Source organism: Anomalospiza imberbis, chromosome 1, assembly GCF_031753505.1.
Source record: "Anomalospiza imberbis isolate Cuckoo-Finch-1a 21T00152 chromosome 1, ASM3175350v1, whole genome shotgun sequence".
In the NCBI taxonomy this organism is placed as follows: Eukaryota; Metazoa; Chordata; class Aves; order Passeriformes; family Viduidae; genus Anomalospiza; species Anomalospiza imberbis.
Window position 1 is genome coordinate 33,782,264 of NC_089681.1, and position 12,245 is coordinate 33,794,508.

General features: G+C 37.8%; 1 protein-coding gene across 4 annotated transcripts in view; it reads right to left on the reverse strand.

The window, feature by feature from the left end:
- Positions 1-12,245, reverse strand: part of SULF1 (sulfatase 1) — a 63,766-nt gene that overhangs the window by 8,001 nt on the left and 43,520 nt on the right. For all 4 annotated transcript variants that reach the window (XM_068187038.1, XM_068187047.1, XM_068187061.1 and 1 more), the window contains 8 exons: positions 8,606-8,822; positions 5,107-5,353; positions 3,319-3,415; positions 3,137-3,231; positions 2,664-2,729; positions 2,003-2,175; positions 834-976; positions 605-728 (listed from right to left, as the gene is read on the reverse strand). In XM_068187038.1, the coding sequence (XP_068043139.1) occupies positions 605-728; positions 834-976; positions 2,003-2,175; positions 2,664-2,729; positions 3,137-3,231; positions 3,319-3,415; positions 5,107-5,353; positions 8,606-8,822 (1,162 nt within the window). The remainder of the gene's footprint in view (positions 1-604; positions 729-833; positions 977-2,002; positions 2,176-2,663; positions 2,730-3,136; positions 3,232-3,318; positions 3,416-5,106; positions 5,354-8,605; positions 8,823-12,245) is intronic.

Genomic DNA, 12,245 nt, shown 5'->3' on the forward strand with positions numbered 1-12,245 from the left:
TTCCTGTGAAAAAATAATAAATCACAATGTTCAATCAACCGAAGTTAAGAGCAAAGAATTCCAGAGACTTGAAGTAAAAATACCGGTTTTGTTTTACTCAGAGACTCTTGTAAAGAAATGTTGCTTTCTTAAAAAAGGAAGGAGACTACTGGTGATTAGAAGTTTACAACGTTAAATCTTGGTTGTGATAAGGAATCTGAAGTTGTTGACATAGGCAGACAGCATTTGAAATAAACACAGGTGTTAATACTTCATCTGATACTGGGAGGCAAAAACTAATGAAATAAACCCTGCAAGAGAGAAAAGAGATATGGCTGTGAAGATCTGCATGCAGCTGTTATTGATTAGCTCCAATAACGATATCCCTTCTGCAGCATTTCTATGAAGTGACAGGTTTTGCCATCAATATGTGTCAAGAATAACCTGTGCAGACTTGCAAAGAAGCCTCTTGGTCATGCAGATGTGCAGGATTGGTGTATATGGAAAATTCCAAATTGTTCAGAGCAATACTTAGGAGAGTGACACTTCATGGATACAATTAGAATTTAAGTAGGTGAAAACAATGTTAATAAAATGGAAATAGACCCTACTATTTATCTTGTACCTGTTTCAAGTCCCTTTGGCCTTGGATTGCACTGTTTGTAACCTTGACAACTTCTTAGTTCCATAAGCTGGATGTGTAATTGATTCAAAATGCCTCTTTCCACTGTGTGAACTGTATTGGTCAGCTGAAAAAGAGAGGAACCAAGGGAAATGATGCTTGTTAACAAAAAATAAGAAAAATCTGGGAAAAAAAAATTAAGGAAACTTTTGTAACAGGGAAAGGGGTTTACCTGATAGGGATCAGTGTTCATATCAAAATATTCCAAGAAGCCGGTCGCAAACTCACAAAACAGAAAATTGTGGGTGTCATTTACTGTTCGCAAACACCAGTAAGTGTTGTTGTTGGAGCTTGTGCAAGCACAGAAAGAGCCCACTGTAATTATAGAAATAAGTTATTAGTTTTCAGTCAAAAATAATATGCTCATTTCTCCTCCTAGTACCTTTAATCACAGTAATAAAATATTAGCATTGCTTTAGGTTTTTATTTAGATTTATTTAGATTATTTAGATTTGGGTACTGTGACTAGCTGTGAACAGTGTCAATGTTTTGAACAGGCTTAATAAAAATAGTAATAGTATTACAATACATTAATACATCTTCTTTAAATTGTGAACTGTGTCAAAAGGACATTTTTTTACCCATGACTGTTGCTGGAGCATTGCCAGAATGCACAGCAATATGAGAACTCTTTTCATAACTTTTTGTTACTCACAGTTAAAGAGAAATTAACTAATGTAATTGTTGTCTTTAAAACAAATATCATGCATATGACTACTTTAGGAACATCTTAAAATGTAAAGTGCATAGCAGAAGTCCTAGTCCAATCAGAACAGATTATCACTGGGAGACAATTTCTTTCTCCAAATGAAAAGTTGTTCTTAGCAAATTTTCAGCTTGGGGTCAAATATGTTGTAACTTAATCACCACCTGATCTTGAAATTTCTACAAATAAAGTTTTCAGTCACTTTTCTTTCTCCATCATCACAAATGAGAAAAATACTGGTTTTTAATGCTGACTCCTGAGAAAAGTTTAAGTGTGTCTCAATGGGATAATAATCTGTATACCGTCAAGTTTAAAGAGACTTAAAATAACCTTTAGCTCTAATATTTTATTCATATACAAAAGTGCTACGCAGTTGTGATTTTGAAAATATTTTAGGATATAAAAAGTGGAATAATGGGAAGAATTCATCAGGGATAGTATCTGCATTTTGTTCACGATATGTTGTTTATTATATACTTTGAAATAAAAATGTTAAAATGAAAGTAGACCTTTTATGTGCTGAAGTTTTTGACAGCATTAAAGGTCAGAATAATGCCCTGACTGCATGAAGTGGAAAGCCAGTAATACAGCAGAAGATAATGTAGATCACATCTGCATTTTGACATAAGACTCACAGTTCCAGAATGGTGCTGTTTGCCAGTGGTTGTTGTCATGGGTAAAACATGTCAGCCCGGGAAGGCTACACTCATCTCCCTTCTTCTGGCGCCTTTTTCCCTTCCGCTCCTTCTTCCTTCTCCGGTTCTCTTTGAACAGCTGCAGTTTGCCATCCACCTCCTGTGCTGCTTCTCTGTTCAGAGAAGTTGGGCATGGCTGACTAAGAACAGTCTCTGTTTGATTAACAACAGCTCTAGCAGTTTTTACATCTTTCTGGATTTTATAAAGGTGAAAGGATGAGAACAGGACCTTCTAGCTCAGCTTCCCCAGCTGTTGAGATAAGGTGTTCCCTTCAGCAAGCATGAGAAAGGATGCACTGCTGCACTTAGGTTTTACTGGATCTTCTCAAAAAATATTAATCAGTTTCTGACAGTACTATTTTCATCCTTTTTCTATCAGTAGGTTGAAGAAATATTATCCATAAACTTTCACAAGTTGGTCCAAAATTACTGAATGTTTCTTTTGATAGCTTTACTACACATGACCTTTTCTTCCCCTCACCTCCCTCCACAAAAAACACAACAAAACCCAAACCAAAAAAACTCCCCAAATGCCCAAAACTACATTTATCCAGCCACCAAAAAGTCAGCTGTGAGAGTGAGAGGTTAATAACAGCCTTACTTGAAGGGATGAAGATGGCTCTTGAGTTTGTCTTGGGCCTTTACCCCCTTCTCTTTGTTGTAATAGCTACAGGGAAAAATTTTAGGAATTATTAAGTCACTAAACTATTTTCAACACAAAACCAAAACAGAAATATACTATCATTGGCATTTTCTTAAGGAACTATACAGACTCAAAATTTTCACTTAATTTAAGAAAGTTATATCTGTGTGACACTATGCTAGGTTATAGCAGAACTACAGCTGGATTCAAACATGTTAGTAGAATACAAACATATGTAATCTTAAAATGTTAAAATTCATCTTCTTGTGGTTCACAGTAGCTTCTACTCATATCTAACTAAAATAGAGGTCTATTATGGTTATAAATATCAATAAAGCTTTGGGGTTTTATTTTCAATCTCAAAATCCCTGGAAATTGCATAAGCCTTAGAAATCAGAGTAGCATTCAATATTTAGTGCCACCTCTCTTACCTCTGTTTACTACAATCACATTCGTCTGGTTTTCTTCTTTTTAGGTGTCCTCTAACTTCCCTCAAATTCTTAATTTTGTCTTGGAGAGCTTCGATCTGCAAAGAGAATATTTCTGAGTCAGAATTATTCTTTGAAAAGCTATCAGTGTAAAGACTTCACCGAGATTTTAAAATACCTCTTACCTCCTTATCAATGTAAGCCTTGTGATCCTTCCAGGCTCTGGCAGACTGGTACAACTCCCTCTCACAGTGAATAGTGTCATTTGGAAGAATAAAACATCTGTGGATGTGAGTTTAAGAAATAGGAAAATGAAGGTCACTCGTTTCTCAGTTACCCACCCATTTTTACTCTTTCTTCCAACATTCCTAATCAATTTTTTAACATATTCTGTTAGTAAATAAATAAAAACGCTACAAGGTCTTCCTCTGTTGATTTAATAGTAACAATTGTTTTTATCTGTTTTCTCTGGAAAACTTGTCATCCATAACAGATGGTCTGTGCCTGCTAAGCAAAAAATGTAATACATTCTTATTCAATCAGAAATGAAATTGAAACTGAAGTAAAAATCTGCTCAGAATTAAAAGCCTCTTGTTAATCAAATGTGCCATTGTTTATTTAACCACCAGCTGCTGAGAAATACGTTCTTCTTGCCACATGAATGTGGCTCATCTTCCCAGCATTCAAAATACACAAGAAGAGAACATACAGTCAGAGAGCTGAAGATCAATATAATCAATAAAGACCAAGAAGAATCAAAGTTAGAGGAAAGAATTCAAACACATCATTAAACAAAAAGTCTACAGAGCACTTGAGTTAAAAAACAATGCAATGACAAAAATATTCACAACTGTGTTTGAAAAAACAGCTCTGCCAAGAAGAAAAAAAAAAGCAAAAGAAAAACTGAGGCAATGGACTGAGGCAGAAAATCCAGCAAAGTGCAGGCTAGGATTTCAATGGGACAAGGCTGGGATTGCCATGCTGACAAACAGAAATTCCTTAATTAGAGAAATATAATTTTATAGACAGAACTTTTCTTGGGTCCTCCTTCATCAGAGCCCTTCTTTTAGTTTTTGAGAAGAATAACAGAAAAAAGATGTAGATGCTTATCTCTTCCAACGTTATCATATTGTTTTTTTCTTCACTCAAAAATTATGAAAGCAATGCTGTTCTTTAAAGGTCAAAACACTTTATGGAAAAATCATATTTTTTCCGGAAAACTATTTAAAGCTCTAATAATTCCATGGCTGGAAATTATCAGTGCAAGAAAGTATAATTTCTGCTATTCAAAACTAACCTTCATGTCCTCTTAAAAAGAAAAAAAAAAAAAAAAAAGAAAAGAGATAAACTCTACTTACATTTAACATATAATAAAAGAGATTAAACAAAGATTTTTTCACCCTACGTATTCCTGGATTTTGAAACAAATCATATTAACTTGTTGAAATTAAAAATTATTTTGAGATGTTTGCCTTTTCATTCAGATTTAGTGTATCTTGAATAAACAGGTTTAATGTATCTTAGCTAGTGCTAATGGCTGCAAACAGCGAAGCATTAAGAAACATAATGTAGCTGACCTAATCTGTCTTCATGTAGAGTGAGACTTCAGTCATCTCAAATTTAGGCCTCTGTGATAAATTGGTAGTCTAGACTTTATAATAAACACCAGAAGCATCAACTGAACAGGGTGATTAATCCATCATAAAATGCATATTTTGATACCAGGCATGAATTTCCCTCTGGAGATGCCTACTCCTCCCTAGAAACAGAACCTAAACCAGAGGCCTCCATTTAAAATACACATGCTAAATATAAATTATTCCACTTCCCAAAAAACACAACTCAGGTGTATCTAAAATCTATGATGTCAGTTTCAGGTTCCTAAATACTGTACAGAGGGAGAAAGAGTACAGTTAGAATATGAAGATTTGGTTTTAAGAAACAGAAATGCCATATAGAGAAAGCAATCATACTTGTGTGTCACTCTGACAGAGCTGGGTTGACTGATAGCATCAGTGCCGTCAGCGAGCATTGTGTCACGAGCAGCACGAGCAGTTTCCTCTCCTTCCCCCTGATTTCCAACATTGTGACGCTTGGTGATACTTCTGGTCCTCAACACCTGCAGTTCTTCTTCTTCCAGGTTTATGTCGTATATCTCACCTTCAAATTCCACAGACAAGGACCGGGTTTGGCGAGTGTGAACAAATCGAGGTTTGTACTCTGAACCAGAAGAAACATTCACGGTCAAATATATATATATATATATATATATATATATATATGTATCTATATATGTATCTATATGTATATACATGGTCCATGCCATGAACATATATTCCAAAGAGAAGAATGCTGTTCAAAAAAACCAGTTGACTTTTTCTGTGACTTTACAGAATTTATTTAATGCTTTTTGATACATTGTGTCCCACATTTCCATGAGTAACATGAAATTTTGGTTGCTTCAAGGTTTGCATTTCATTTTAGTCTGACCTTATGCCACAGTTAGCATCTATATCTTCAAATAAAAAACAGTATCTCAGAAATCAGATATCTAGAAAGAGACACTAAAAAAAAAAAAAATCAGAGAATACAGGATTAGAAACCACTTTAGAAAATTAAAACATTCAGTACTGTGAAACAAGGTCACCACCTGTAAATTGGCATGTGACATATTAAGGTATATTTTAGAGTAAAAAAGTAATTTTTAAAAGGTTAATAGATTTTCCTTTTTAAAGGTAAGAATTTAGAGGGTAAGGATCCATCAGATATCAATATCTGTATATATCTACCTGTGTATATGTCCATATACTTCGACATATATGTCATCTGTATTTACATGTGCAAGTCATAGACCACGAAAGAGTTGCTGCATTGCAAAGCTACAGTGAGATTAATTGTGCCACTTTTACCCCTTGAAAGCTCTGAGCTTAGTAGGGTTACAGCTCTTTTAGTTACTGTGTATATGAGTAAGACTAACTAAGACAATTAACTTTTGTGAGGGGTCTTAAATTTAATGTACAAGAGAACCTCTGTTTGGTCTCAGTCTCAAAGACATTACTTACACTTTTTACTTCTTTTGCTAAATGCACTTGACCCAAACCAAGATGATAAAACTGACAGTCAATACCACACCAAAGCATGCTCTGTCTAGCATTGATGCCTTGCAAAGCCACCCACAGAGAGCTCTAAACATACAAAATTAAGCTTGTAAAATGTCAGTTGTAGGGCATTTCCATTTGTTGCATCTATGCTGAGTGCACCCATGTCCCCTAACAATAATTTATCCAGCAGAAAACAGAAGATGTAATAAGTACGGCCTTTGGTAGGCAGCATCACTTCTAGTGAGGTTTTTATGTTAGTGTTTTTGAGAGACTCAGGCTGAATTTTTTCTGCAAGAATCTTTTAAAGGAGAAGATAGTGAGCCTCACTGAACTTTTCATTCAAACCACCCTGTCATAAATGTTTTCAGCAATCACCGGCTGTCAGGTGAAAAAAGTCTCAGTCAAGGCAATGAGGACATTCATCTTCATCAACAGAAAAACTAGTTTCAAAGTATCTTTCTGGTCTGTAACCATATTATTCTTTAATAAAATTATATAGATAGATTCATAGGGTCAGATGGGACAATTTCTTACATTTGACAGCCTCTGATGATACTGCTCAGTAAACTCAGTAAAGTGGCTGAAAGGGTGGAATATATAGGCATCTCATGCATGTGTCATCTGAAGACAAACCTGAATTAGTAATTCCCTTTAAAATATTTCATCATTATGAGTCTTTCCCTGTTGTACTCAGAGGAGTGTTAAGGCTGATTTGGAGGAGGCTGAGAAGGGAAGAGATGTAAGAAGGCTGTAAAGAGTTAAAGCATAACAAAGCAACATTTTCCAATGCCTCCTTCAGATGTTTTCCATCCTTTCCCTACTTTCTCTCCCCAAGTAACTTGCTCCAGTCACAAACCCCTTTCAACCCTTGCTGGTGACTTGGCAGCACCTCTTTCCAAGGTACACAGAAAGTATCTCCCCACAAAAATATCACTTGAGGGAACATTCCCCAGTTTGAGAATCACCCTGGCAGGCTGTGGCATGTAGACTTTTCAGCAGAGCTCTGCCTGTACACACTGTGAGGTTCTTAGGTCATGCTAAACAAATGGAAGAAATTAGATCAAGACAGTATTTAGGCCAAACAGTGAGACAGCTTAAGACAGACAATATTGTGGTTGAATGTATAAAGAATACCAGGAATTCTTGTTCACATCCACAGTGCGGGGGGCTTTAAGTCAGGAAACATTTTGAATGATACTGACATTATTTTCTTAGTTCATAGACATCTGGGCAGCACCTTCTAACTTTTGTGTTTCTCATACAATTTCAGTAACATCTTGCTTGAAGACCCATCTTTACTTCATTCCCCAGTTTTGTACTCTAGTTAGACGGCAGGAGAGCACAGCCTGCTCCTCAACAAATTCTAAAATCTGTTTCTATTGCTACAGCTACAGAAATTCACTTGCATTGCTGGGCAGAGAGGAGAAAAATCGCTCTCCATTTAAAAGAATAGCGTCTTGAAATAGGCTTCTTTTGTAGAAATCATTAGCAGAAAGAAACCCAAGTGCTACAGTCCTAAAACCCTCTTGTACAATCCCTTCAGCCCACGCTCCACTAGAGGACACTGTGATCTCACTCGTGTCCCTGCGGGGATCCCGCTGCGGACGCGCAGCGCAGGGAGAAGGGAAGCGAGAGCTGAGCAGAATTTCAGTCCGAGAGCAGTCCCGCAGCGCCCCGGGGAGCACATGTGTGCGGGGCATCACCAAACAGCGAGTGGGTTCAGCCTTGGCCATGCAACAAAACGCTTGCCCCGGCCACCTTGGCAAGTAGCGGCCCCGAATCGCCGCGGAGGCCACCGGGCTGCCGTGCGTGAGCTGTGCGAGAGGTGGCACCAGAGCATCACCGCCACCACCGCCGCACCGCAGCCTAAAGGCTGCTCCTCACCCTGATCCAAAGGATAAATATCGCTGTTGTTAGAATCACAGAACGGTTTGCGTTGGAAAGGACCTGAAAGAATACCCAGTTCCAGCACCTCTGCCATGGGAAGGAACGCTTGCCACTAGAACAGGTTGCTCAAAGCTCCGCCTAACCTGGTCTTGAACACATCCAGGGATGGGGCATCCACAGCTTCTCTGGACAACCCTCACAATACTGAATTTCTTCCTAATATTTAACCCAAACCTACTCTGTCCAAGTTTAAAGCAATTTCCCCTTGTCCTGTCACTAAATGCCCTTGTAAAAAGTCCCTCTCCAGCTTTAGGCCCACTTTAGGTACTTATTACAGAGGCAATTATGCAGAACCTGACTACCAATTCTGGACAACTTCGTTAGACGCGAAGGTGAAAGCAAGAGCATACTGGTAGGAAAATGCTCTGCTTGCCATTTCCCCCTGCTCTCTGCCTCAGAGTCCAAGAGATCAAGTAACACTTACTTTGCACGTTAGGGTTTCTCAGGAACTGTCTTTGATTTTTCCTTTGGGTCCTGCTGTTCCGGTAATCAGTGTCTCCACAGTTGCAGTCTTTGTCTTTGCCGCTGTAGCCCCGAGAGTGGAGGCTGCGAGCTCTCTTTCTGATGGCGAGGATGTCGCTCGACACCTTGCACTTGTGAATTCGAAGTTTGCCAGAAGCATCCTCTGTGCACTGCCACTTCTGCAAAAGAGAGACATGAAGATGATTTCCCAGCAGCCTTCCAAACCCCTGTTGCTTTCAGGTAGACAGTAAAAGGAGACAGGTAAATTTATTTTTAAATTTAAGCAGTCCTGGGAAGGGAAATATTTTAGGACAAAAAATGCAGTCACATTCTCCACAACGTCTTTCTCATGCTAGGAAAACATAAGCTTGAATGAAATCACCTCAAATCTGTATAAAATATACAATCCAGACAAAAAAAACAACAAAACAAACAAACAAACAAACAAAAAAAACCCACAAAAAAACCCCAAAAAACCCCACCAAACAAACACACACACATATATATATATAAATCAAGAGTATCTAGACTACACACATCCCTGAAAAGAGCAAGTAAAAAGTCCTAGTTTACTGAGTCAAGGAGTAGTGGCAAGGCAGTTTTCACCCACCCTTTGTCTTCTTTGAAAAAAACAATGTACTTTGTTCTGTGACTTGGATTTTCTAGCATGATTCAGGGAAAAATTAAAAAAAAATCCTCAATCCATGGATGAGGAAGAACTGATTCAGTTGTAGAGTGTTTTGAAAAGAAAAAAACAAATTCTGGAAGTAATCTATAGAAAAATACATAAACCATTCCCTACAACCAGCAGGTGCAAGCAAGGGGATGAACCTTAGGGACAGTAAACAAGAAATTATCTTGGATAAACTCCTTTGGATTTATAAGTCATGAGATTTGTATGAGACTTGGGAGGAAAAGCTCTGGAAGGAGTACCTGTAAAAAGCATTGTATGTGTGCTGAATATCAGAGCAAGTGTGGGAGAATGAAAGGAAACAGATTTTTTTCCAGTTTGTCTGCACAATATCTGGCTGACTTAATTATCAACATCACTGGACCAGATGGAAGAATTCCAGGTGGGTTTTTCCTGTGGATCCCATCACCTTCACATTTCAAATTAAAAAGCAACTGGGACTTTAATTTCCTTTCCACATCATATTGTTTTAAAAAACCTAAATGTTATTTTAAAACAAAAAATGGATAGATGCTGAGAGATCAGAGCTCATTTGCCCACACTCAAAGCTTGCCATACATGGTACTCACAATACACTACACAAAATAAGAAGTCTGTGATGATTTTAAGTCAGTGGTAGTCTGAATAACAATAGGTAGAACTAGAAATAGCTATGTTTATTTATAATTTTAATGCAACCATAAATGACTATTACTCAGTGAGTTTTGTTTACTTTTGCATCTTAAGCCACAATGACCAGAGTTTGTGTACAAAGCACCAAGCTTGGCTGGATATTGCAAAGAACAAAACTTAGTAATGCTACTGGTAACTGGAACCTTTTAGCTGCAGTTTCAGTAAAGTTTCTCTGTACTGTGTCTTTTTTTTGGTTCCCATGACTGAATAGCATAAGTAGCTTTCTCTTGCCTCATTAATAATAAGAAAGATGGATGCTGGTCCTAATGGAGTTGCCAACTTCATTTTTGAAATGGACAATAATATTAGAGCATGCACATTTCGGTAAGCTCCATTAACTAATGGCTACTCTGGACTGTTTTTGGGATGCTGTCATGCTGACTGAAGAATGGAGAAAGAAAACTGAACCTCAGGTAGATTTTCTGGCCTGATAACCTGAGGAATGAGCTGATGTGAATCTGAACCACAGCATCATGAGTGCACTCTCTGTCCTAACATGTGGGCTGAATTAAAGATGGATTCCATGCTGAGATCCTCCTGTGGATTGGCATGACTCTGATCTCAGAACAGTAAGCCATGTGTAAAAGGACATTAGTTTGAACAAGTCTAATAAGTGGCAGAGAAATTACACTTGTGCCCAGACTTTCAGTGTAAAGGTACATCTGTAAGTGACAATGTAACTTTTTACAAGAAAAGGTGTCCAAGAGCTGTAAAGCTTTGCAGACTTTATTCTGCCATAGCACGTGCTCTCTTACTTCTGCAGCAAGAGATGGTTGTTATAGGATAAGAACTGACTGCACCACTATATTTCCTGTCTTTATTGAGTGCGTGTTACAGTTATAAACATATGGCACTAGCTTTTAAGGTGTCTCAAAAGCAGCATTTTAAAGTAGAATAAGTATTCTCTTTGTCTCTTTACATTAATCATAGCAAGAGGTAGTAGGAGTGGCTTCAAAAACCTTTTAGATCATTTTTAACAGTATTATGACTAACACTGAAACAAGACGCTCTGTGTCTAGTACAAGTCAATAATAGTTCCCTATTTAAAACAGGGATTAAATGTGATTCATTTCCTCTTCTATTTTCCTTTTAAAAATTCTACTTTAAAAAGTGTCATTATAAAGATGCTTTAGAGTTCTAAGATGGAATTTTCAGTCTAACTTTCCTGAAATCCTGCCCATGTCAGTGTAATCAGACACTAAGCATGCCTTATGCAGTTAAGTTGTAATAGTCCTTCTGCTCATCTTTAGATCTATAAAATGCATTAATGCACATAAAAGAAGATTCTGACTGAATGCCCTGCCCCTTTCCCTGTTTTCTACCTTCTTTCCCACTTTGAATACCAAACTATTCTTTGAAGTTCAGGACTATAAATTTTGGTTTCTGGATCACCATTTCTCCATCAATTAAATAACCCCATTAACATATACACAGGCTATATATGTCTTCATTAAATTTAAATTTGTATATGTTTTCTTATTTTCCCCATGTTTATCTTCTTTCTTACAGTGATATTTCACAAGACACCTAAGACAATCTAACAATCCACTGTTGCCATAGGAATATAGGCTAGTCCTTGCTTCTGGCTGCCTGCTGATTTAGGCACTTTGCACTGATTTTTTCTAACCTCGGTAGGAGAAAAGACAACTAACTGAGAATTAAAAACTCAAAACTAATAGTAGAGAAAAAAACCAAGCCCCTGACATTCGGCTGTAACAAGCCGTTATATTGTTTCAGTCATGTTGTGAAACTTCATCTGTGTCAGCCTTTTTCCTTGCCATTGACTCATCTTTTCCTTCTTTCATCTCATTTCATCACCTACCCTCCAGCCACTATTTCCCTCTCACCTCAGCTCCCTGCCTTCAGTTCACATTCCTCCTCAATTTAGGTTCAGAGGGAAAGCAAAGGTGAAAAAGGATCTTTAATGCTTCCACACCAGTGGAGCCCTGAAACCCCACACCTGAAAGCTGATGGAACTTAGCCCACTGGGAGGAGCTTTGATAGTTTACAGCCACCCTGAACCAAGCAGGGTTTGTTCTGCATATGCACTTGAAGCCTTGGCTGGGTTTGTGTGTGCTGGCTGCCAGCTCTTCCCAGTGCCTTCCCTGCCCCCGTCAGCAAATTGCAAAGGAGCTTAGGAGAGATAAAAGTGTAAAAGGACTGAGCAGCTAAGGGCTTTGAGTTTGTCAGGTTTGAAAGAAACAGGCTGAGGGGCAATGTCATTGCTCTTCATAGCTCT